This window comes from Scatophagus argus, chromosome 24 (assembly GCF_020382885.2).
Source record: "Scatophagus argus isolate fScaArg1 chromosome 24, fScaArg1.pri, whole genome shotgun sequence".
NCBI classification, from domain to species: domain Eukaryota; kingdom Metazoa; phylum Chordata; class Actinopteri; family Scatophagidae; genus Scatophagus; species Scatophagus argus.
The window spans coordinates 862,153-889,352 of NC_058516.1; the positions used below are offsets into that span (position 1 = coordinate 862,153).

Below are 27,200 nucleotides of genomic sequence, written 5' to 3' on the forward strand. Positions count from 1 at the left end.
GAGTTTCCTCTGCGGGTTCATGTGGCAGCAGAGCCGCTCAGCAGGAGGCTTCAGCTCGGACTCCACATGCAGGGACGAACGTCGTCCCTCAGAGGCTCCATTATGACCAACATGTTCTTTAAAAGGGACAGTTCACCCAATTCACCTGCTGCTTGTAGTCAATTCATCTGTGTGCATGAAGGTCTGACAAATTTAACTTGTCAGAACGGCTTTGGTGTGCTGAAAGCGCTCGTCTTTCTGAGACCTGTGACTTAGAAAATCTTCTGTGAGCTGACAATTTCGACCAGTTCAGTCTTGTTTTAATGTGTATTTAATCTGTTGTCTTTATCTTTTTTGCTGTTCGTGCAGATCATGTTTCTATAAAGAAGCTCCAACTGAACAAGAGTCTCTTTGATCAGTGAAAGTTTTGCACAGGAAGCCGACTTCTCGTTGTGTTACAGCTGATGGACGGAAAAATAATCAGCAAACTGTTCTGCTGCTGAAAACTGAACGTTTCTGTCAGATTTTGAAGCTGCTCGGGGACACGAAACTGTCGGACGATGACCTCCTCCCTCCCACACACACACACACACACACACACACACACACACACACACACCTGGGCCTGTCATTAGGTGAGTGTGAACACTAACATTATGCTGTTTATCAGTTTATTTGTGTGGATCTGCAGCGGCTAATTGCCTCAGAGTGGAAGTCCGTCCCATTCTCAGTACAAACTGAGTCCACCACGTCCTGGCCTCTGCGTGTGTGTGTGTGTGTGTGTGTGTGGTTTTAATGAGCGCTGGACTCTCTTAACGAAGGCGTTTTCCTTTAACAAAAGGAGACCTGAACTGCGTTCACCTCGAGTGGTCGAGAGTCGCTCTAATGAGATCAGGACTGAACAAGTGGCTTAAACACACACACACACACACACACACGCTGGTACAAGATTAGAATAAGCAGCAGCAGCAGAAGAAGACGAAGAAGAAGAAGAAGAAGAAGAAGTTGGTAGCTGCAGGAGCCTTCAGGGAACTGAAATCAGAAAGTCCAGTGAAAGAGCAGCACCAAACAGACAGAGTTTGGCTTCGCTGTCCTCATCAGCGAGCAGCGACAACGCGATCAAATCCGACCTCGGTGATAATTCATTTTGTTCAGCGATCAATCACAGTCAGATTGTTCAGCGGGTGTCAGATTCACGACATCTGAGTTTGTCTCACACAGCAGTCGGACATTGAGAACATCAAATCAGCGTGTTGTTCTGCGTTATGAACGTCTGCGTTGTCTAAAAGGTGACAAAGAGTCTCGTTAAAAACAACAGCGTGAACGCGGCGCTCACGGGAGGAAACTAAACCTGAGTGAAAATGGAGCGTTAATGGGGAGAAAAGGTAGTGGGAGCCTTGAACGTCAAGTGCAGCCTCTTCTTTAACACACACACACACACTCAGAGTGTAATTAGGGAGCAGGTCTGCGGTGTGTTGAGGATCAGGCAGGGAGACGAGGCGAGAGCCACCACAGGGAACCATCAAATCAATTAACGTCCAGCTCCAAAGGAAGACAACAGGAGGAGGCTCAGAGGCTCACAGCTGCCTGCTTGGCTTTATTCTGCTCTCTCTGTGTGTGTGTGTGTGTGTGTGTGTGTGTGTGTGGGTGTGTGTGTGTCATATCATGCCACACCAGGCTGGGTGTGTGTCTGCCTCGGTCAGCACGGGTCTCATCAGTTTTTGGTAACTGACTTCCAGCTCAGTGAGACTGAAGAGAAGCGACTTCCTGTCACCTGACCTGAGCTCACCTGTCATATGTTTTACGTGTTTTCTGGGTTAGATAGATGTGATAGAATTCAGACACGTTTAGATGTTCTCACCTGGTCTGAAAATAAAAGTTAAATTAAAATAATAAAACTTCCATATTTATGTTAATGAAAAATGAAATGAGAAATTAATAAAAAATCAGAGATTAAGAGCCTTTTTTGTAAAACTGAAGTACAAACATTGGTTCAAAGGATGAATTAAAATAACAAGGCTGTGAGCGTCATTACTCCCACATCACATGAACGCAGCACAAGCTGAAGCTGCGTTCAGAGTGCAGGCAGCAGCAGGATGAACCAGCAGGTTCACGTCTGCGAGCAGCGAAACGTTTCCTGTCTGGCTCTCCAACCTGCACTCGAACCAAATTAATGGGACAACACAGGTCGACTCCGCCTGCTGGGCTCCACCGCTGCATCGACACCACGGACAAAGAAGAAGAAGAAGAGGAAGAGGAAAACGGTGCGTTTGAAGCCACTGGGATCCTCAGGCGATGAGGCCATCATTCAGCAGCAATTACCTTCGGCTCTGCTGCGCCAACACGGCCGGACTTTTCGTAAACGATAACCCCAAAAACAAACATCAGCGGCTGCGCCCCCCCCCCCCCCCCCCCCCCCCCCCTTCACCCCTCCCCCACCCCCTCTCTCTCCCAGTCTGTCTCCATGTCTCTCGTCCGCTCTCTCCTGGTGCGGCAGCCCCTAATCAGAGATGCGATTTGTTCATTAGGAGATTACAAACGAGGCTGCGATTAGTACTCGCTAATTGCCTGATTTGCTTGTCGGGAGACCCCCTCACCACCACCTCACACCTCCATTCCCTTCTGCCACCTCCCTCACCCATCACTGCCTCACCCACCACAGCTCCAACAGGAGAGGAGCTTTGAGGTGCTCTGCTCTCCATTACAGCAGGACTGAGTGTGTGTGTGTGTGTGTGTCTCGTTGGGGTTGTGGAGATGTTCGCCTTCATCCTCTGCTTCCCCTGCTTCTTCTTTTCTTCCTGTACAACCCCGCTGCCCGCGCTCCCTTCAAAGAGCTCAGGAAGACGAGAGCGAGAGGACGAGAAGCGGCTTTGAAAGGGAAAAGAGAAGCGTGAAGTGGCCGAGCAGAAGGAGGTAAAAAAGGAGAGAAAAGAGAAGAGCGGCGGAGGGAGTGACATCAAATCCCTTCCCTCTCCTTCTCCTAATGATCTGGTTGGAGGACCCGGGAGAGCCCCTCACTCTAATTGAAGTTAAGTGTGTGATTTCACTGTTAATCAAGGCCGAGACATCAAACACACACACGGCGGGAACAGACAGGAAGTCTCACCTGTTTGATGGGGATGGCTCGCCCGCTGCCGATGCTGTCGGCTCGAGCCTCCAGGCCTTTCTTGTCCTTGTCCGTCTCGCTCGCCTTCCTCGACTGCGGACCAGACGAGATAATAATCTTTATTATCAGCGCTGACGCTGAGAGCCGCCATGTGGGGCCGATACTGATGTTTTCATCGCGTCCCTGAACGTCTCATTCCACAAGCTAAACTAACAGAACTTTGAAAGGTTCATTCAGCAGATGTTCATGTAAGTGAAACTCAGGATTTTCAGCTCCACGTTGTCAGACAAAGAGGAATCAGTCGGTGTACTCACGGTGAAGAGGTTGGAGCGGCGTTTGGACTGCTTTCGGACAGGCGTTGGCGTGTTGGTGGTCTGCGGCACGTCGATGCGGAGCTCCTTCTGGCTGGTGCTCGGCGTGGACGGCACCGACGACGAGTAGTCGCTCAGACTGCCGCCGCCGTTACTCGTCTGCAAGGACAGAAGAGGAACGGAAAACTTACCGACCGTTTGCAACAACCTTCCTGCCCTTCACAGGAAGTTCGGCTGCGTGCATTCACACATGTGGTTCATGTGTTTCTGATGCGCCGGACGTCAGCGCTAACAGACGTCTCCTGAGCAGCTCACACTCGACAGCAATCAGCCAAAGCTGCAGCGAGGGCCGAGTGTGTGCAGGCGGCGGGAAGATAAACACGACTCTCGGGGGACGCGTTGCTGCTCAGAGACGCTGAGCGATGGCTTTTTAATGAGAAATCAATGGAGGATCGAAGAGCTTAACGGCCTGAAGCTCTGAGTGTGTGAGAGTGTGTTACGCCGTCACACATCAGCTCGTGTGTGTGTACAACACAAGCGTGCTTTTGTCCGATTCAGAATAAATCTTAGAGCAGCTAACAAACCGAACGTGGACCCCGAGTTAAGATTCATTTGTCTCGGCCTTCAAAGCAACAACTCAGGAAGTTCAAAGCTGGAAACAGAAAAGCAGATGACAGCGACCAAAATAAAACAGGAAACACAGAACCAAAACACCCATCAAATCACAGTCTGCGAAAAAATGGCAAGAACTGTTGAACCGCTGAGGAATGACTGTGTTGTGTGTGTGTGTGTGTGTGTGTGCTGACCTGGCTGACGTGGACAGCTGACACTTGTGTGGCGCAGACAGATGAGTGACTCGGTGAGTTCGGGAGGGACTTGCACGGCCCGATGGACAGCTGCTGCTTCTTCCTGGTGGCCACGATCTTCTGAGCGACTGTAACACACACACACACACACACACACACACACGTCAAGTGACCAGTAAGCAAAGTGTACAGCTGAGATTGCTGCAGGAGGATGTGCAGATTTCAAAATAAAGTGCGAGTGTGACGAGCTGGTTTTTCACTTTGGTGATTGTGTGTAACTTGTCATGTCCGCTGCCATGTGTTCACACAAACTGGAGGAAAAGTTCAGCGCACACACACTGACACACTGACAGGCGTCAGAACTCGTTCAGAGTGCACAGGAGAAATCAAACCAATTACCAGCTCAACATTTAATGCGTCTGCTTTTGTTGTGAACAAGTCCATCGCACCGCAGAGAGTTTTTAAAGCCGTCTCAGAGTCTCTTCCCTCTCTTGTTGCTGCCCTTGGCTCGGCCCAGAGTCACCTGGAGGTAAATGTTTACGACTGGATCCTCATTAACGAAGCCGGGGGCTTTAACGAGCCCAATTAAAACAATGGCTTCATCTGTGGGCGCGTGAAACGGGGCCTGTGTTTATTGGAACAGAGATAATGGAGTCACTAAAGTCTTAACTCTCTCCTGCCTCCCGTCCTCACACACCTCAGCACACAACAGGCTCGCCGTGTCGCACCTGAGGGACGCTGGCCCGGCCGGGCTCCACCAATGGGAGCGGCTCACGTACATGTGGTGCACCTGGCAGGCTGTATATTACTTTAAGTGTTAAGAACAGTTATGATAAGGCTGTGCTAAATATTTAAACTGCACGGTTAATGCAATTTAACTTTATCCATCAATCTCACTTCTGCCCTGAGAAGCTGCCATTTTGTCCTAATGGAAACGTCTCCACTTTGATCAGATTTATGACGGGGCTGCACCACCGGGTGACACATAAAGAGGAGGGGGGAGGAGGGGAAGCTGACTCTGCAGTGTTTCACTCTTTTCACCTGAAAGTCAGATCAGACCATGTGGAGGAAACGTTCGTCACGCTTCTCCAACATCCTTTTGTTCTGCCTTTAAACTTCATCTAAACAAGTTCCCCTTGAATTCTTTGGATTATTTTTAAAAAGGTGTGAAACTGGGACTGACATCACTCTGACGTGACTCTGCTTGAGGTGGACTCACGCTGCCTTTTCACTGTCATTTGTTTGTCATCGTGTCTGAGAGGAAACACTTTTATTCCATCGCTGCAGTGCGTTTCCTGCAATGGAGCTGCAGCTGTGGACGTTCTGTCTCGTCCACTGGCTCCTTCTGTCCCCGCAGGGCTTGTGATTGGCCAGGTGAGTCAAGATGGCTGCCACCAACGTCAAGCTAATAATACAGTGTGTGTGTGTGTGTTCATTTGTGAAGTTGTGTACGTCAGTATTTACACAGTGGATGTGGTCATCTCAGCTCGTTAGCCTGCGCTAACGAAGCGCCTCGCATCTGCACCCTGACATGAAGAAGAAGAGCAGAGAGAGTGTGTGTGTGTGTGTGTGTGTGTGTGTTCACATCGGTGTAATTAGGCTAATTAAATTAGCTCGCTGATGGACGAGGGAGCACAGCGCTGTCACCCTCCTCCTCCCTCCATCCCTCACACAGAGGTCACCCCCCCCTGACTGGACCAGGCTTCACTTCACATCACAGCAGATTACATGTTCTCACACACACACACACACACACACACACACACACACAGAGTCACAGCCTAAAACAAAGGAAACGAGTGAAAGATGAAAACCTGCTGATTGTGGTTGTTGTTTACAGCAGTGTTGTGTTCAGGCTCAGCACTTTGGTCGGAAATTCACCTCTAAAAAAAATCTATATTAAAGAGAAGTTTTTTTTCTGAGTGCATGTGCAGTCCGACACGTGTGACGCACACTTTTCACTTCTCTACAGATTCATTTTAAAGCTCAACTTTAAAAAGACACTTAAACACCACATGGACAGACACGACTCCTCCTCCTCCTCCAGACACAAAGTTGTCATGACGACAAGCAGGCCAATTATTTTTAACACTAAATGTTGTGGTCACTCGTGCAACTTCCTGCTCTCGCTCTCATTGTGCAGCCGCTGTAACTCATCAGAAGCTTTATTACATTTACAACGCCCGCCACACACACACACACACACACACACACACATCATGTCAGATTAGTGCGACTCAGCGTTTCCTCACCGGCAGCCTCTGCTTGTCGCTGCGATGATGCAGCTGATTAAGAAGCTGAATATGAAGAATGTAATTAGGCCCCACCCCCCCCACGCCGGCCGCCGGCCCGACCCGCTACAATCGATGCAGACTCCAAATGAAGCGAAGGTCATGGAAATATGCACGTCAGATCAATACACACACACACACACACACACACACACACACACACTCGTCCTTTAAATCAGAGCGTTTGTCACAAACTGTCAGCTGAGCACAGACGACAGCAAAGTCACACTTTAACACACGGGGTCTCAAACACAGCTCTTGAATTTCCCTCAGGATCAATAAAGTATCTGTCTGTCTGTCTACCTGTCTGTCTGTCTATCCGTCTTTAAAACAGTCCTGACTGTATGATACGTTCATCTGTGACAAACTCTAAAACTTCATGAACATCAAGCTTCCGTTTGACTCCAACCTTTCAAGCAGCCGCAGTGCGTTTGAACTCTGAACGTTTGCTGCACAGGTGAGTTTAAATGTTCATATCAGAACCACACCGACTCTGCAGCAGCTCTGACGGCAGCGTGTGTGTGTGTGTGTGTGTGTGTGTGTGACATGCTTCTGACCAATTAGAGGAAGGCGAGTGTTTTAAGTGGCTGAAGGCCGAGAACCGAGCAGCGTCATTACTGAAGTCCTCGCTGCAAATTAAGGTCACGCTAAGAAGTAATTAAAGAGAGAGAAAGTGTGTATATGTGTGTGTGTGTGTGTATATGTGTGTCTGCGTGTGTGTGCGTGCTCTACCAAAACATGGAGTCTGAATAAAAATACACACTTTCAGTTACAATAACAACTGAAACACAGTCCCAATAATACACACCAAGAATAATGTGCGTGTGTTTATATCACACAAGCACACACACGAATACGCACACGCGCACACACGCAGAGCTGCAGGCTGCTGTCGTGTTTCGGGTGTCAACAGAAAACATTAAACTCATCGTTCTGCTGGATGATTAAAAAACTGATTAATTTGAGATAATGACGAGAAAAATACAAGGAGACAGTGTCAGAGACAATAACACACACACACATTAACAAGCACGTGTGCGCACACACACACACACACACACACACACACACACGGAGTGGAATAATTAAGAAGATAATAAGGCATCGTTTAGTGTGGAAAGCTTCCTCCTGGGCCGAGAGCACAGAGAGCAGAGGAACACACACACACACACACACACACACACACACACACACACACACACACACACACTCAAGCCTGAGCTCCCTTCATTCAGCTTTCCAGGACTTTCCCGTCAGCTGTTCTTCTTCTTCTGTGGCTCCCGTGTAATGTTTCAGATCACTAACGAACTGTCGCTCTCAGGATTAGTTTGACAAACAAACAGGAGAGAACCACCTCCTCCGCTGACTGACAGCACTGAGAACCACCTTCAGAGGACTGGGTCTGTGTTCCTGCACTGCCCCCCTCAGGACAAACGGAGGAACGACAACGACCAGACCAACAGATCGACCTCAGAGCTCCAGCAGAGCGACAAACAAACCCGTGAGCCCAGACTGAGGGTCCAGCAGCCCACTCTGACCTCCTGAACATCAAACTCAGGTGGACGCAGACAAACCCAGAGGCTCTGCTAACCGACCAGAGTCTGACTCCTCCACCTGTGACTGCAGCCGTTAACCCTGCGCCTGCCGCCCGCCTCTCGTCTCAATGTGAGACAGGAGCTGCAGGGTTTGCTTCCCTGACTGAGTCGGGACGACAGGTAGACGGCAGGTAAGACCACCGACTCACACGCTCCCATCCAGGCCTAATAAGACTGACAATATGGCCGCCGCGTGTCCCCGGTCAGTCAGGACCTTGACGCCTCCTCATCTCCTTCCTCCTCCTCCTCCTCCTCCTCCTATAATGTCGGATTCTTTTATTAATCCCACCGGGGGAATCGTCTCTTTTCGCAGCCCTCTGCCCCTCCCCGCCTTCCTTCCCTCGCTATGATAAAATTTAATTGCTGTTCGGTTTGAGCTAAATAGCTGAGCGGGTCCATTTAATTCCTAATTGACGTGTGATTAAGAGCGTCCGAATGGCTCTGGCCGGGGCGTTGGCGGGAATGTCACCTTCCCAGAGGACTGGACTCTGCTGTCCTGACCACAGACAGGCTGTGCGGGACACTCTGACTTCTTACCGTCCTGGAAGACTCGCTCCACGTTGAGGCCGTAGGTGGCGCAGGTTTCGTAGTAGGTGCAGCGCTTGAGGTCGTTGGACAGTTTCCTGGCTTGGCTGTCGTCGATCACTCTCGGGTTGGCCGAGCTGATGGCATCTGAGGGCGAAAAATGACAAAAGAAAAGCAAATTGAAACCTTTTTCTCCGCACTCGTTTTGTCAGCAGTCTGTGGTTTCACAGAACCTCCAAACCTCGACACGACTCTTCATCCTGGTTTAAAAACAGACACAGTGTGGCAAAGGAAACACATCAGTCAGCAAGGAGCTACAGGAAACTGAGGTGATGCTTTGGCGCCCCCTGCTGTTAAAATGCAGGATTTCTCTCTTCTGGTCCAGTGAGCATCGACACCATCTGCGTTGACTAAACTGTGGTCCGAGACCCTGTGGGGACCCTCCAGAGTCATCTATCGGGTCATCTAAAGACACAGGAACAGCCGAGCTCCTCTGATGAAGGCTCTTTGTGGTGTAAACCCATCAGTAAAGGTAATCAGTAAGTGCTTTCACTTGACCCTCTGGTGTTGTTGTGTGTTCTGCTTACTGCTTTCAGAAACTGGGATAAGGTTTCATTCCAGGTTGAATAAATCTGTCAGCTGCAGATAAAAACTGGACTTTAACTGCAGTGATGACCTGAGACCACTGGGTGGCAGCAAAGCCCCAGAGAAGAAGAAACTCTATGAGAGAGAGTATGTGTGTGTGTGTGTGTGTGAGACCTTGCGTGCCGACCAGGACCAGCGGCAGGTCGGCGGTGTTCCTGTAGTTGGCGAGGCGGCTGAAGTAGTGATAAACCGTCTTGAAGCTGATCTCATCCTCCAGACTGAAGACGAAGATCACAGCGTCGACCCACAACGCAAACTGGACACACAGGAAACACAAACACGAATTCATTCACGCGACTTCCTCACGTTCGTCTGGGCAAAAACAGAAATGTGAATCTGTGTTCTGAGAGGTTTCAGTCGGAAGCCACGAGCCGACAGACAGGAGGTGAGACGGCACTGGGAGAAGCCAGACGGGTGAATTATTCATCAGAGTCTGGACTCGCTCGCATTGAAAACATCTCAGAGTCATCACACGACAACAAGCCTCTCATTTTACTCAAATGTGGCCGAAACACGTTATGGTGCTGGACGATGTGAGCTCCCACCAAATGCATGCTGGGACGTCCTGAACAAGACAAACAAAGTGGAGCCTGCTCATGTGTCTCAGTTTATTTAAACAGGAAGTGGACGACCAAAGTGATGCTTTTCAGGAGAGCTCAGAGAGTCTGAACAAACCGACTTCTTCCCCTACAGGCTGACCGTTCAGGGTCTGACACTCGAACGCTCAGTGATTCTGCTCCCTCAGGACTTCTGATCAGATCTGACTGACAGGAAATAAACCCACCGATGAGGTTCCCCGTGCAGGTGCAGTACTCACCTGAGCCTCTGGGGGGCCTCCTTCGTCTCTGATGAGCAGCAGGTGACTCTGACCGTCCACCACAATCTCCTTCTTGAAGCGGCCGCCTGTGGGGAACAACAGCAGCCGTGAGGGACAGAAGAGCTGCTGGTGACGGCTGATTGGTTATTGATTTGGTGAACGATGATCAACGCTACATGAGAGGAGAGTGAATGTTTACTGTGATTGAAGGACTGAGTACTAACAGACATAACGAGGAATGAGGCTCTGCAGGTGAACCACACACACCTTGATGACGTGTGTGTGTGTGTGTGTGTGTGTGTAAAGCGTCTATAAAGATGGCCGACTCGTCTCCACTTCCTCCCACTGTATAACAGTGAATTATGTCTTGGCTGCTGAGCACAGGAAGTCAGGATGTTGACTGTGGGGACTTTGGTCGGGTCCCCTGAGACAACTTAAAGCACAAACATTTTGAGGTTAAAATCTGGTCAACGAGTGAATCTGATTGGTTCCCATGACTCGTCAGGGATTGTTGTCCAGAGGCTCGGGATCTGACCTTTGACCTCAGTGGGACTCTGACCTGAAGTGGGACTTCATTCAGCTCTCTGGACCAGCATTAGTTTACCTGCAGTTTCTTCCTGCTCAATTTCTTTTACTTTCTTTTCTTTGCTTTTCTTCGCTTTTCTTCACACTTTAATTCTCAGGTGAACTTGTCCTTTAAGTGTGTGTGCAGAAGAGCGCTGTTCCCCTTCGGGTCAGCGTGGGAACAAACGTCTCTCCCTGAGGATTTACAGGAAGTCCACCAAACTAAAAATGTCCAGTCGTTATTTTGGGTCGAGCTGTGAGGATCAGCTGATCTGAGACCAGTGAGGACGAACTCAGCACTGCCTTCACTACAGTAATGATAGAGTGGATGTTTATATGGCGGCAAGGACGGGAAGAGGCTCACACACACACACACACACACACACACACACACACACACACACACACAGACCTCAGGACAGAAAAAAGGCTCTCGATGTGTCATGGATGCAGAAATTCAAGGTTTCCAACATGAATTTGGCGAAAAGGGAAGTTCTTTCCTCCAGTAAATCACAGAGACTCTGTGACGCTTCGGCGGGTTTAAACCGTGAAAACCGTTTTGGTACGACAGAAGATTTTACTTTCAGGTCATCACGTGGAGAATCAACACAAACAAGCGTGTGCTTGGTGTCACATTAAACCAGAGAACATATGTGAAGTTTAATTTTAGAGAAGGAAACGAGACGGGCAGCTTCCTGTTGTGAGGACGGAGCAGATGGTGCTGAGTCAGCACACTGTGTTTACACTCATACAGCGCTGGTGTGTGTGTGTGTGTGTGTGTGTGTGTGTGTGTGTGTGTGTGTGTGTGTGTGTGTGTGATGTCATGTTTACATGCACACAGCTGCACAACATGAGGAGGGGTGAGGTTAATGATGAAGATGTCAGGGGGGCGGAGCTACGTGTTGAGTCCAGCTTCAGGTTGAGCTGCTTCACCTGCTGTCACCTTACTTCCTGTTCTCATTCATCCAATCAGCCTCCAGCTTTCTGGGCTGAACTCAGACCAGCTGTTCTGATGACAGGATTACTGTCACTGGAAGACCTGAGACAGGAACGAATGATCGTGAAGGTCGAACCGGTTCTGTTCACACCGTCGCCTCCTGCGCCCTGACTGGACGCTGCTGTTGACTTGAGGAGCGAGCTGAACCCGAGCTGTTCTCAACACGTCAGAACGGATGGAGGCAGGAGGAGACAGAGGGAGGATAGTTACCTGCATCCACGTCAGCTAGTTTACAAGAGCAGCCCGGAAAGAAGAGAGGCAGGAAACAAAAAGCAAAAAACAAAAAAACAAACCATCAAAGATGCGGCCACAGTTAACACATGCACAGTCAAACCCAGCATTAAAGTGATGCAGAGCACACAGGAGCTTCAGGGACGACAGCGAGACGACAGGAACATTTACGAGAGTCAAAGAGAGGACAGCAGAGAGACAGACAGAAGAAGAAGAAGAAGAAAAGGAAGAAAAGAGCAAAGAGGGCGACCCAGAGTGTTCACAGAGATTTACTGGCAGTGAGCACTGAACACAAAAAACTCCTGCAGAAGAAGAAGAAGAGGAGGAGAGCGTGAGGAGATGGCGGCTGGATCTGTGGGCCGATTCAGGATTCACACACGGTAACAGTGAGACGTGACCGATCAGGATGTCGGTACGCTCACGAGTCCCTCAGGAAGTGCCCACAGTCCTCACAAATGCTGCGTCGGCGTGGACACCCCCAGTCCACAGTTAGTACAAAAGGAAAACGAAGAGCGGCGCCGGGTGATTTCCCAACCAAAGCTCCTTTCTGTTGTAATGGATTCCATGTGCTGCCGCTCGGCTTCACTTCAGCTTTTCTGAGGTTTTCTGAGGGGGGTCGTTTCCAAATCAGGCAACCCCTCCCGCCTCTCCCCAGCAGCAAACTGTGTCGTCCACGTTTGCATTCACTGACACCACCGACGGTTTGTTTCCAAAGCAGAACGCAGGTTCTCACACTGACTGAACTTCTACTGCTGGTGCGTTCACGGACGCTCCGACATCTGATGTCTGAGGCAGAGCTGATTCAATCCATCAACTTGTCGAACAACAGAAAAAATAACCATCAAGTGTTTTTAGTCAGCCCTCAGGAGAAAATGATGAACATTTCCTCACCTTGTCATGTGTGACAGTAAACTAAAATTCAACTTTACTTTTCACCAAACAAACTAAGTGACAAACCAAGAAAACAGTCACCAGTCTTTTAAATATACCCGCTCTGGATTCTGCAGAAACTGAACATGACTGAGTGTCCCTGAAAGCAGCACAATGTTTTGAAGAGCAGATTTTGGACACAGAAGAGTCCCCTGAAGGCTCCCAGTGAACAAGCAGCAGGTTTTGGTGAGGGTGCAGTCCGTTTGTGCTCCTCAGCAGGAGCCCATGTGAGCCGTCTGCAGTCCAGGCTCCAGGCTGCAGCCTCAGAATAGTTCTGGTTAGTGGTTTTGTGGCGCTGCGGTCGCCACCAACTCCGCTCCCAATCAATCGCCATGGGAATCCAGGCCACTGCTTATTTTTAGATCCCAGGAATTTCAAAACAACACATCAGCTTCCCCCTTCTTTTCTTCTCCTGGGGCCGCTTTTACTTCTCAGTGGTTACGCAACAATATCAAAGAGCTTTTTTATTTAATTGGAGTTAAATCGCAGCTTACTGATGGGCGCTGGTGCCAAGTAATCAGATCAAAGATCGATGTTTAGGGCCGGCTCAGACACGGTACGCGGAGCTGCTTGAAAAGCCGTGTCGTGTTGCTGTTGGCAGAGCTGCGCTGTAATTAAGGCCGAGCGGTGGAAACAGAGCGGCGGGCACTCGGCGGTCTGACACTGGAGGCCGGAGGCGTGCAGCCACAGAGGGCATTTTAAGAAGAGGTACGTCACTGCTGAACAGGATCTGCTCATTTCTCTGGATGGACACCTCAGAAATAATTTGCTCTGGGGATTCCCAGTCACCAGCAGCTTGTTGGGATTTTTGTCCCATCACACAGCGGCGTTTTTCTCCATACGCCCCGTGTGGAGTCCTTCCTGTCACATATTAAAGAACCTAACTGTTCTGGCCCGACATCGGAGGCCTCATTTCTCCGCCGAGTGACCCGGAGCTAAAATTGGTTTGCGGGCCGATCCCGGGTGGGTCCCCACATGACAAAAGCAGCAGAGTTTTCATCCCACATAAACTACATTTGATGGTTTTCAAAGCCTTAAACACAAAAAAAAGGTCGAGAAGGGTTAACGAGCTGCAGCTCCACCGCCAGAGGCTGGATTTATCTCTTCTGTACCAGGCAGGGAAACTTAGGGGAAGGTGATAATGACTGAGTGAATTTTCTTCTGTCTGCTGATTCCCGCAAAACACACCATCAAATATCAAATAATAAAGTGGCAGTAAACTCACTATTCACGTCCATTTTCATAGTAAAAATCAGTGCGAGAAGCGTTATGTTAAGCACACACGCCCTCGTCGAGCGCACCAGCATCGTGACTGGACACGACAGGTGATCTCTGATCGCATCGCTCATTTAAACGCTTTGATGTAAAAACATTTGGCTGCGTTACAGAACAAAAAATCCTCCTGCTGGTTCACGACACGCCTCATCCATTAGTTTCTCCTGTCTGCAGTCTAATGTCTCCTGAAACGTCTCGCGGCGTGCGGGACCCGACCTCTGCAGAGCGAAAAGCTCCTGAGGTGGTGAAATATTAAAGGAACACGCGGGCTCAGCAGAAGTGGGTCTCTGCCTGGGGAGGCCGCTGCCCCGTGCGGCGTGTGGGCGAGCTTTAATATTGGATGAGGAATATGGTCGTCTCCGCAGGGCGTGTGAGCGGGACGCTGCAGGAAACCACAGTTAGCTTTTTATTTGCTCGCTCATATGAAACATTCAGGAGCTCTGGAGAGAAAAGCCGTCGATGCACGAAAAGTATCGAGAGGAAAACGTCATGAAAGCTTCATGAGTGTCGGAACCAGATTCTTTTCAGTGACGTCAGCGCCACAACGCCGAGCAGGAAGTGAAGATGAATCCTCATCTAACACAAACCGCTGTTTCTCACTGCAGCGAGAGCTTCGCAGGTGGATTTGTGCACTCTGACAGAGTTCAGCTATCTGTTTGCTGTCATTATGCTAAGCTACACTAGCCATGTCCAGATTATGATCCAATCTGCTGACCACAAGGCGGCTGGGCCGTCCACAAACTTTAGGGAAAATTTTTTTGGAAAAGAAACCACAAGAAGTGGAGCTGAAACCATCAGTTTTCCAGAACAGATCGATTGTTTTTCAGGCAACAGCACCAAATAATCCAGTTATCCCAGCCAGGAAACTGGAGTAAAACCTCTCCAAAATAAGAGCTGCCGAGTGCAGAAGGTCCATGCGTGACTGTCCCTGCTCTCTTTACTTCTGCTCTGGTGGGCAGATCTTTTGTCTGAGTGCAGATGGACGAGGACAGAAAGAGGCTGGTACAAACATGCCTGCAGAGGACTGCAGCTCTGGGCCGTTGCGTGCAGGAGACGGAGGTTGTTAACGTCTTATTTCTGCCTGCCGGGCTTTTTAATCCAGCTGCAGTTTATCATTTTCTCCTCGTTTTTTGAAGCTGATTTAATCTACTTTGCTTTTTATTTATTTATTTCATGGACGTAATCTTGGACAGAGGAGGAGGGCTGGGGGGTAAAGCTGGATGAGTTTGGCACACAAACGCTGGATGGTTTTCCTTCTTTTTGGCTCGAGGACTAAAAGAAAAGTCTGAAAAGCAGATCCAGCCTGATCTCACAAAGACGGACAGACGGGAAGGCGGAACAGTTCTTACCTTCAGGTGACTCCTCCTGGACATACGTTCCTGTCAGGTACCTGTGGACCAGCGCCGACTTACCACTGGCCAGGTTACCCACAATGCCCTGGGAAAGAGGGAACAGTAACAGCTTACGTCGAAGCACACTTCTGAAGCTTTCCTTCAGTTCTGGTCATGACACTGAGATTTACAGAGATCTTTTGAACTCACCACTTTGAGCTCTGGTACCGTTCGACTCAGCGTCCACTCCTGACTGTTCACAAACGCATCTGGAAGAGGGAGAGAAAACACCTGTCAGTCAAACGTACTGAACATGTGGTGCCTTCAGGTGCCGTCCAGGTCAACGTGTTAACTAGAGAACTTTCAATTCATGAGTAAAAACGTTCTGAGAGCAGCCAAGCAGCCAAGACTTTGACAAAGTGAAAAAGCTTTTGACGTGTCTACAACACAAACTGAGGTGAATAAAATAAAAAACCCCAGAAGATCATCTGCTCAGGTCTGACGATGACTGCCTGAAGGTTTCAGGGACAGGAAGCTTCTCCTCAGTCAAACACTGTGAAAGACGGACACAAATACGTGATGATGGAGTGTGTTTTGAGGTGCAGAGCCGAGAGGCTCAGAGGTCACGAGACAGGAGGGGTGGGGGAGGTGGTGGATATCAGAGTGTGTGTGTGTGTGTGTCAGTGTTATCAGAGACGTCTCATCCTTCTCCACTCAGGCTTAAAAACAACACAAACACTGAAAGCTGATGAATAACCTCCTAAAGAACCAGCAGAACCACCTTAAGTTGATACTGGTCAGCCCTCACACCCTGCAGCATCTCTCTCACACACACACACACACACACACACACACACACACACATTAACCCTGAGACACCTCTGTGTTAAGTAGGCCAGTGGGCCAGGTCCACTTAGAGCCCTCAGTCCATTTTTACTAATTCATCAGCAGCAATCTGTGTCAGCCCGAAGACCCACAATGTGTCTCCACCAGACAGACAGACGGACAGACAGACGGAGCACTAAAAGCTTTCGATAAAGACAACGTTGTCTTGATGAAACCAAAAAGGTGTGAACATTTTTTTACATTATTATTTACATGCACAGCATGAGGAAGACGACGCATGAAGAACATAAAGCTGCAGGTCCTTTGAACCAGTGCAGCCAGTGATCAGGAGTGAAGGTAATTCACACACACTTCTGTGGTTAAAGGTGCTGCGCGCACACACACACACACACACACACACACACACACTCTGTTTTCTCCACATGTTGCTATGATACTGTATGAATCAGGAAGTCCATCCTTTCATAGTAAAAATCCAAAATGCTAAACTCAGTGTGTCTGTCAAAGTGTTATGATCTCTTCTGTTATTGTGTGTGTGTGTGTGTGTGTGTGTGTGTGTGTGTGTGTGTGTGTGTGTGTGTGTGTGTGTGTTGCTGTCTGTCTGGAGGGAACCCAGAGAGAAGCCTCCCTATTGGTCCGTGGACACACAGAGGGGGGTATTGTTGAGGCTGTTACAAACGGCGGCCTGTGTGAGTGCAGCCCCTCCCTCTCTGCCAGGCAGGATGTTGATCCAGCTGCTTCCTGTTTTCATGGGCCCCTCCAGTTCCCCTCTGCTGGCTCCCAGTATGGCGGTATGGAAATCGACGATTAGCGGCTTCTCCAGGTGACCCATCATCAGGGTGGTCAAGGTGAGATCGTTCAACTGGAAACTCGTTTCTGTCTTCATGGAGGGCAACACTGCAGTTATGACGAGCTGACAGCTTCTTAATTAACACACTTTTATTAAAGAGATCCGGGGAGTCTTGACTGCAGACATCTAATAAATGTGACTAACCATTCATGTTCAGTGTATTATCACTTCCTCTGGTTTTCTGCTGTGGGTTCTTTATAATTGTGATTAAATTATTGTTTGCTTCAGAAAGTGGAGCATCTCTCCAGAAAGGAAGATCTTTGTCACAGGTAGGCCGGTGTGGGGTGTCTCGGTGTGAACAGGTAACGATAAACTGTGGGTGATGGCTGTATGCTTTATTTCCTACAGCTGAGCAGGACCGTGAACGCCACGCAGACGATGAGAAATCAAAAAGGAATGCTGATTGGATAAAACTGTGTCGAGTCAGCAAGCGGAGGGAAAGTCCGGACATGTTTCAGAGGGGCTTCTGGGTAAGAACGAATACACACAAAAACATCTGGGAACATGTGGGCGACACACCTGAAGTCAATCAATCCCTCAGCACACACACACACACACACACACCGAATCCCTTCATAGCTGCGTGGGACTGATGAGCTGGTGGAAGACAGGAAGAGGAAGAGGAAGACAGCAACAACAACAACAAGCAAAGTCTCTGAGAGAGAAGAAGTGAAGCTGGAAACAGAGAGAATCAGAGACAGAAGACTGAGAGAAGACAGAAATCAGGACAGGAGGAAAGCAGATGGAGGGAAACAGATGGATGGAGATGAAGAGAAAAGGATCCACTTTGTCATCGCCAGGGAGGAAGAACTTAGAAATGAGAGCGAGCGCCATGGGAGTGAAAACGCTCCTCCACCCCTCCATCATCCCTCCATCCTTCCCTCTGTGAGAGAGGAGAGAAAGAACAGAGCGAGTGAAACACCTCGGAGGAGGCCTTCATGTCCTCCATCATCAATTCTCTTTCATTTCACTCCCTCCTGCCTATTTTCACGTTGGGTTCTCCCTCAGTGAGCAGGAGAACGTCTTCCTCCTCTTCACAGCTGTGAGGTCACGATCGCCGACCAGCCGCGTTCGGACCGCAGAGCAGAACGACAAACCCGAAAACCACGCGCACCTTTTAAACCCTGAAGAATCCTGGAGCTTTAACTGCTCCTCAGGCCTGACGAGGAGAAAAGTCCATCAGCGAGCCTGAAGGTTCATCACGCGTGATGAGACAGGATTTGACTTTAACATCAAACCTGCACGTCCCCTGATCTCCTCAGAGGCAAAAGTCTTCCACGTGAAGACGGTAAAGACCCCGCCCTCGGGTTTACATACCTACAAACCCTCGATTTCAGTCCAGAATCTGAAGAACCAAAAACCTGTAATCATAAACTTTGAGAAAAGAGAAATAAATAAACACATTTCGACTTTCAACTCGCAGCCTGTAAATACTCAGCTGAGCAGGGCCACACAACGAGAGAGTGTTTACGTGACGGCAGCTGGAGGACAGAAACACAACAGGGACAAAACACGACCACTCGGGGTCTCCGTGACCCACAATCTGCTGCGGCACACACCTCAGCGAGACAGGAGACCCTGTGTGGACGCCAGCAGGGCATCGTGGGTCAATCAGAAGACGGAGACAGAAAAATCAGAGGAAGTGAGCCGTAAAATGAGCTGAAGGTCAGAGGACGAAAATGGAGACCAGGACTGACACGACTGAGCTTCAGTTCCTCAGACATTTCATCAGACGTGTGGTATTTTAAGTAAGTTACATTCCAACAGGTTTAGTAATAAACATCTGAATTGATTATTTATCATGAATGCCGGGACGGAAGCAAAGGGGAAAACAGACTGACTCTTTTACCCATCAGGCACTGCAGGGCAGGCGAAACGCATGCTGATCCAGATGTTCAGAAGTCAGATGTTCCATATCTGAAGTCTGCTTTTAGCTGCAGAGCAGAGCCAAACTGACGGCTGTTTAAAGTGGCGTCAACACGGACGAGTCACCTGGGACGCAGCAGGGACGAACTGCAAAGGCTGTGATCCATTTCACGTGTTCAGAAAGGAATGGGACAGGCAGCCAGTCGCAGTATAAACGAGGTGATGCGGGGATGTTAATCCCTGTGGGAGTGTTGTTGGCTTCAGTCGGCCAAACAGTCAAACGGCTGGAGTCAACAAACCAGCGGAATGAAAAGGTTTGTTTCCTGGCCAGAGTCCCTTTGAAAAGAAACTTTATTTAAACTGTGCAGGCTGACTGAGAGCAGATTTTCTCTCCTGATAAGACAACAACTCACTGAGTCTATTAGCTGACTGTCCAGGCCACAGAACATAAAGATATCTGACAGACAGACAGACAGACAGACAGGCAGGCAGACAGACAGACAGACAGGCGCTGAGTCTGACAGAACAACAGCTGGGAGCGGAAGGGCGGACGGCTGAAAGGGTGAGGCAGGAGGAGGTGATGGAGGGGACAGAATCAGAATATCACTGATGGAGGAGGGAACACAGGAGACGAGTCGGAGATAAAAGACTGAGAGAGCAACAGTATCAGCAGACAATAAAGAACAGATGGCAGCCGGCCAACACACACACACACACACACACACACACACACACACGGAGCTCCTCTGTGGTTTGTTGTGTGTCACAACAATGCAGGCTGCAGACCCGACGTGTGCCGACCCGACCTCAGACACATCAGGCAAACCTCCCACAGCCAGCTGAGACGTCCTGTGGTCAAAAACCAGGTTTGTGTCATCAACCTGCAACTTTTCACATGAGCCTTTCAGCCGCTGATCACCGCAGGCTCACGCCGGCCGCCTGGTGCCCGGACTGGCTGGCCGCGGCCTCAGCGACGATGGCGTGCCGACACCCTGCAGGGTTCGGCCGGGCTGCTGCTGCCACCGGAGCACATAGAGATGTTTAAAGGGAACAAAGCGTGAGGTGTGTCGCCTGCAGGCTGCACAGCAGACTCTCAGGCTGCGGGGATTCAACACGGATCAGCACTGCTGCAGGTACGACACGCCAGCGGTCGGTCACACCCACAAGGTTCGGCACAGGCAGGCAGGAACACCGAAAGCATCCAGGAGCGCCAACGTCGTCACCAGTCGGACCAGTTTGGTCCCCGCGTGTCAGCACAGTGTGGGCGTTACGACTCACCGATCAACTGTGTGTGAGGCGAGGACAGGTGATCAACAAGCTGAGCGTCGGCACACCTGAGGAGCACACCTGCTCGCTGAAATCACACACCCCAAATGATGTTCAGAGTCCCAGTGAGACAAAAGGCTGATTCGACACATTCGGCACATGTGACCGGCACACCTTCCTCCGCCGTCATGACATCCTGTCTGCTAACGTGTCAAAGGAAAAACTGGGCTTGGGGACAAGCTGCTCCAAAGCCTCACAGCTGACAGGATGTCAGTCAGTCATGTGCTGAGGAGGAGACGCAAAGTTTTAGCACTAAAATATTTGAGGTAACTGAATGTTTCTAACATTTCATAACTGCTGCACTCCCCGCAGGAAACATGAAACATCTAATGAGCATTCAGGTGACATCACGGTGACATCACAGGCCTTTCGCACATCTTGAGGCATGCTGGGAATCCATTGAGACGAATCCCAGACTGCGCTGTGACTCAGCAAAACTGGTTCGCGTTTCCGGCGCGTCTGACGGCTCAGGAATGCGACTGCGTGACAAAGTGAGACGGCTTTTATCTGCAGATCGGCCGGCGAGCACGACAGTCGTGCTCCTCGCAGAGGAGGGAAGTCGGCGAGCGCGTGGAGGAACGAGAGCTTCCCCGTCCTTCGACGTGTGCTCCTAAACGAAGTGGAAAAGCTGAGTGAGCTGCATTCTTTGGCTTCGGTCTGTTTGTCCCTGCGGTGCCCACTAGACCACCGGCGCTCGTAAACAGAACTCACATGCGGTTGGTTTACTGGACACACTTTCATCGTGCCGTTTCATCTCTTCTTCTGTGGTGCTCATTCCAGTCAGGAAACACCCAGCCAGCGTTCTGTCCAACAAAGCAAAGACATCCAGTTTGCTGTGACACACGAGACAGTTTGGACTTGGTGATGTAACTCTTGTTTCTGTCCACACAGGACGTTTAATCATAATAAAATGGAAGTAAAAAAGTGACTTCAGTCTGTTTCTTCTTCAGCTCGATACCATCAGCTGCTCCTCCTGAGCGCCGAAACCAAAACCTCACAGCACAACCAGGAAAGGTCAAACAGGATGAACACGAAGACCAGAAAAGAAATGAAAACACTGAGTATCAAAAGACAACAGGATCTTAAAGTGCAGACACACACATACACACACACACACACACACTCCTGCAAGCTGATGCAAGCTGGCAGGTTTAAATAGATGATCTCTGGAACAAACACACACTCAGACAGCTTTAATGACACTATTGTCTTAACACACACACACACACACACACACTCAGTGGGTGGAGTGTGGCTGTTCACTCCCTCAGGGCAGGGTGTGTGTGTGTGTGTCTGTGTTGGGGGTGAACCCGTCGCCTGACTGTGACAAATCAGAGCAGCGTGGCCTCATCAGTCACACATGGCGTCACAGTTTTCCTCCCTGTGCAGACACACTCTTCATCCATCTTCATCAGCGCTTCTATGAGACAAACTCGCACGTTTTCAGTGCCTTTGCGTTTTCTCTCCTGCACAAGTTTTATCGTGAGAGCAGCGGTTTCATCGACTTCACCTCCCGTCGGTGTGAATTCACTTTCCTTCTTGACTGTGACTGCTGTACGAATAAGGCTTTGATAGATACACATCACGCGTGTGTGTGTGTGACTAATATGCTGGGACGATAAAGCTTCATTTGAATGTCAAACCCTCCTCATGTGATGTGTGTTTCTGCCCGTCACTGTTCTTCTGTCACTGTTAATTAAACCTGTCAGACAGGTAACAGCACACACACCTGCTGTTTGTTACACCTGAACACACACACACACACACCTGCTGTCTGTTACACCTGAACACACACACACACACACACCTGCTGTCTGTTACACCTGAACACACACACACACACACCTGCTGTCTGTTACACCTGAACACACACACACACCTTGCTCATCATGCACTTTTCAAAACTAATAAAGTCAGAAATAAAATCATACTTTGTTCGTCCCGCTACATTAGCATTAGCTTCACCTGCAGAAACACAAAGTTTTAACGGGAACTTCAAGTTCAACGCTGCTGAAGCTGAAAGCCACTGGAGGACACCAAACAGGAAGAAGGTGTGAGGGGATGATGGGAAATGTGGTCCCAATGGAGAGAAAACAGCTGCAAAGAGCCGAACGTGGATCAGTTTTCACACAGCTGATAATAACTGTTCCACAGAGACCATCACCCAGGGGAGGAGGAGGAGGTGGAGGTGGAGGAGGAGGTGGTGGAGGAGGAGGAGGTGCTGAAGATACACGTCCGCACACGTGAGGCTTTATCAGACACTAAAAACACCAACCCTGAAGCACAAATGAGGGATGTTGTATCATTTTAACACTGAAGCATAACTACTGATGGGACTCGTACTTGTACTTTAGTATAAAAACCTCTGATGCAACACAAAGTATTACCTCTGAAGATAAAGAACTGCGCACGTCTTCCAAGGGGGAGTTTGACTGGCCTCCCACACACACACACACACACACACCCGTCACACCTCTGATTGATCACTGAGGGTTTTTATTAAAAAACAAAACTCCTGGTATTGCGAGTATTTCCTACAGATGTGTGTGTCCATGCCTCTCTCTCTCTCTCTCACACACACACACACACACACTCCCCTCCTCCACTCTGTTTAAAGCTGCCTGAGGGGAAACCAGGAAGAGGATGGCAGGCGACCAACCGTGGATGAGCTAAGACAAAGAGGCCATGTTGTGATTGGACGGAGACAATGAGAGTGTAAACAGAGAGAAGCTTTGATTCGTCCAGCTGAATGGGTTTAGTTTCATTGTGTCTCAGACTCTGAGGGGGGACACTTGGGCTCCCTTCAGTGCTCACACTTGAACATCTGAACCAACATGAGCTTCAGTCAGCTCTCAAAGCCCAGCCAGGCTTCTGTCCTGCGGCAGACGGATCACGTATCTGCTCACTTCCTGAAACCTACGGGGGTCAGGCAGAGCCGACCTCTGGTCCCGAGCGCTGATGCACATCTGCTCGGTATTCAGGTCAGTGTGTCAGGTGGAATAAAGACACACACAGCAGGCCGTGCAGCTCGACCAGCACATGACCTGCAGTCACCCTGACAACAAAGCATGCTGGGTAATAACAGCATGGCCGTGCAGCTCGACCAGCACATGACCTGCAGTCACCCTGACAACAAAGCATGCTGGGTAATAACAGCAGAAAGACGGGGGCACTGATAACAATAATTCTAATAAATAAATCATAAATAAACTGCCGACCGTCTGACTCCGCTGCTTCAATAATACGTTCAGAGAGGAAAAAGATGATAATCGTTGTAGTTATTATTTACTGCTTAATCAGATTTTTACTTTGTCCTTGACTGGTTTTTTCCACCTGAGACCACCGTCTCTACCTCCACGTGAGTTCTGAGCTGTGAGACACTGATGGGACAATCGACAGCGGGCCTTGTGTGGAGCGTCAGCAGGCGGCCCAGCTGTTCCCGAGGACAACGGGAGGTGAAGGGACGGGTGGCAAATGGGACGCCGCTTCCGCCGCGGCGAGCTGAGAGCTGAGAGCTGACGTACAGGAGCTGCTGCTGGCAGCGAGAGGCGGCGAGACTGAAACGTGACCGCAGCAGGTGTGAGAGACAGAGCGAGGCTGTGTTTGTGTGTGAGGACGTGAAGACGGGCAGGACGGAGACAGGAAGAGGGAGGACGAGCAGGCGAAGAAGACGTTAACTGTTTCAGCACCAGATGGAACGACAGTCAAGTGACAAAGTCCTAATGATCAAAGGATTCACAAGCCTGCCGACATAAAAACTGAAGCCGATGACTACAAGTCCCAGGATGCATCTCGGTGACAAGCAGCCAATCACAGAGCACCGCACCAACGGCAGTTACTGATCTTCTGACGACAGACGTGAAGAAACGAGCTCAACAAGTCGAGCTGAACACCAAAAACAGCCTGAGGTGAAGGCTTCAGCTGAATGTGCTGTTCGTACTCCTCTCACCTGAGACACACACCTCCTCATCAACACACACACACACACACACACACACACACTCAGCTGCCACGACTGACAAACTAAACCGCAAACACTCTCGAAGCAGCTGAGTTTCATTTAAAAGGGCTCAATCTAAGAACAGAGGAGGGCCTTTAAGGACCAATCAGAGGAGACTTTGTGTGACCAGTCACACCTCAGCGTGGAGGTGAGGAATAATTAGTGTGTGGATGAAGCTGGTCGCCGATGGGAACCAGACGACCACCCGAACGGGCCCACCAGGTGAACATGAGGATGGCAGCTGTTTGGAAGAACACTCAGTCTTTTATAAAGCCATCGATGCAGAATAAGTGCTGATCAACATGTTCTCAGGTGCAGGAAACACACACACACACACACACATTCCAGCAGATACAAACACACGCATACACTGTCACAAGCTTAACATACACTGACTGACCTAAATATCAGCAGTTAAGTCAGTCAGGCTGTACCCTCCCCCATCACACTCACCCTCACACGCACATACACACACACACTCACACACACACTCACACACACATATACACTGAGTTGGATGGTTGGCTGGCAACGCGCTGAGTTCGTTCATCCTCATCCCAAATCAAATAAAATCACCGTCACACCACCAGCTGTGAACTGGTTCATCATCAACACAAACCCGCCTAAACACACTTTCACACACACACACACACACACACACACACGTTTCCCCCTGCAGAGCGATTAGGTGTCCATTTAATCGGAGAGCTTATCTGACTGTCCAGGAGTCGTGTACAGCAGAATTAGATGGCATTTGTAACTGAGATGACGTCTCAGTGACGTGTGTGTGTGTGTGTGCGTGTGTGTGTGTGAGGGTCTTGAGAAGAAAAGTTGTGTTAAGAAGCAACATCACACACATTTTACTGGATTCTGACGAGAAAGCGATGAAGCACAGCTGTGAGTGTGAGAGCTTCATCCTTCTCAGGGTCGTGTGAGGGTTAAACTGCCAGCTGTGCCACACTGAAAAGCTCCTCTGCCTCAGGACTAACAGGCCGAAGCTGCGTCAGAACAAGCACAACAAATCCACTTCACGGTGTCAACACATGTGCAGACAAACTGACTCATCTTCATACTTTTTATTTTTAGACACCAAAGTTTATCTGAGCCCGTTTAATCCCGCGAGGAGGTCAGTCCGACACAACCTAAATCTGGTCTTTGTTTAATCGATCGGAGCGGACGTGATCGCTTCACAGGACTGAGGCGCAGAACCTGCATGCGAATCATCATGTTTTTAAACTTTCTTCATCAGTGATCACAGACTGTCCCTCCACTAACAGGCTGACGGGCTAACAGGCTAACACAGCAGCACAGCAGGTCTCAGGAATCATCTGTAAATATGGCTGTGACGAGCCAAATGTACGAACTGAGTCACCAGGTGGAACCTGACACAAAACAACGTAAGGCTCTCAGCGCCACATGTGGACCCTGATGTGTCTGACGCTCACACGGGTTGTTATGCCCACCGCACACGACTGCAGGGAAACATCTCTCTGTTTTTATCTCTCCTCTGACTCGTTCTGTCTGGTTCAGAATCACTTCCTCATTCTGAGTTCCCTGTCAGAGGAGGACAGGGTCAGTTTAACCCTGGATCTGGACTGTCAGGATTCAAACGCTGTTCGTCTCTCACAGACAGGCAAACCGCACAGAGCGTGTATTCATGGGGCGTCTCTGCAACACTCAATGTGAGCGTGAGGCCGTGTTTTGGTTGTAATCTGGTGTTTCTGCTTGTATAAACACAGCAGTGATGTTCAGGTTTATTAGCATCTTTACATCCAGCAGCTCGCTCTGCTTCCTCTCTGATTACAGCCTCCTTTGTTCTTCAAACCAGTGCTTCTGCATGGAAACACGAGGTGGAGGAGGACAGCTACGCTGCACAGTGTGTGTGTGTGTGTGTGTGTGTGTGTGTGTGTGTTTCAGCCTGCTTACATCATGTTAATACGATCTCGCGTGTGGAAATCATGTGTGCATTTTAAAATAAGAACTCAGTTGCTCATTCTGGTGATGCTGAATATCAAAGGGTTCAGAAGGAGGGAGGGTGTGTGTGTGTGTGTGTGTGTGTGTGTGTGTGTGTGTGTTGCGTCAGTGAGCGTCCTTCTCCTCTGCCCTCCAATGGATTTGAACCTTACGTAAGAGCGTTAAGGGGGGGCAGATCGCTGTGACGCTCCTATGGCACGCCAACACTGGTGGATTATGGGTATGTGCAGCTCACACACTCACACACACACAGGTTGTCTGAGGTGTGTGAAGCAGCAGCTTGATGTTCAGGATAAAGTCCAACTTTGTGAGACTGCAACACTAAAAGACAGGAATAACCCTTTAAAAGGCTTCTGACACTCAGAGTGGATCACACTTCCAGTGTTTCACTCCTCACTGAAGCACAACGTCTTTTACACACACACACACACCACACACACACACACACATTCACTGCTGCTCCAGTTTTTGCAGTGGCTTGTTCAAATAAGGGAGCACATCCCTCTAAACCACACACACACATGCACAAACACACACTCGCCACAAGGTCCAATTTGGGTCTGAAGAGGAAGTGGGGAGGAGGAGGGGGAGGAAGGGCAGGAACAGTGGGGTGAGGAGAAGGAGGAGGAGGAGGAGGAGGGTGATGAGGCTGAAGGACACACATGCTCTCTGACCCCAGAACAACCTCTGCCACTGGAGCGATGCAGCAGCCGGCTAATAAGGGAGGCTGAGTGTGTGTGTGTGTGTGTGTGGAGGCGGCAGAGCTCAGCCGAGGCGTCACCACACAGTTGATTTATATTCGCACACACAGAATAATGTTCAGCAGATTTAATCCGAGGCTCCAAACACCAGATAACAAGACAGCCCGTCAACTGATCGTCTTCTTGTGTTTCACGTTTTCTAAACTGCTCCCAGACCAGTTAAAGTGACCTCTG

General features: G+C 49.6%; 1 protein-coding gene across 6 annotated transcripts in view; it reads right to left on the minus strand.

Moving 5' to 3' along the window:
- agap1 (ArfGAP with GTPase domain, ankyrin repeat and PH domain 1) overlaps window positions 1–27,200 on the minus strand; it is an 87,165-nt gene that overhangs the window by 35,041 nt on the left and 24,924 nt on the right. For 4 of the 6 annotated variants that reach the window (XM_046381768.1, XM_046381767.1, XM_046381770.1 and 1 more), the window contains exons 2-10: window positions 15,614–15,672; window positions 15,422–15,509; window positions 11,847–11,861; window positions 10,076–10,161; window positions 9,373–9,514; window positions 8,626–8,760; window positions 4,203–4,330; window positions 3,400–3,555; window positions 3,086–3,178 (exon numbers count right to left, since the gene is read on the minus strand). In XM_046381768.1, coding sequence (XP_046237724.1) covers window positions 3,086–3,178; window positions 3,400–3,555; window positions 4,203–4,330; window positions 8,626–8,760; window positions 9,373–9,514; window positions 10,076–10,161; window positions 11,847–11,861; window positions 15,422–15,509; window positions 15,614–15,672 — 902 coding nt within the window. The remainder of the gene's footprint in view (window positions 1–3,085; window positions 3,179–3,399; window positions 3,556–4,202; window positions 4,331–8,625; window positions 8,761–9,372; window positions 9,515–10,075; window positions 10,162–11,846; window positions 11,862–15,421; window positions 15,510–15,613; window positions 15,673–27,200) is intronic. The other 2 variants (XM_046381769.1, XM_046381766.1) reach the window with 1 other exon arrangement.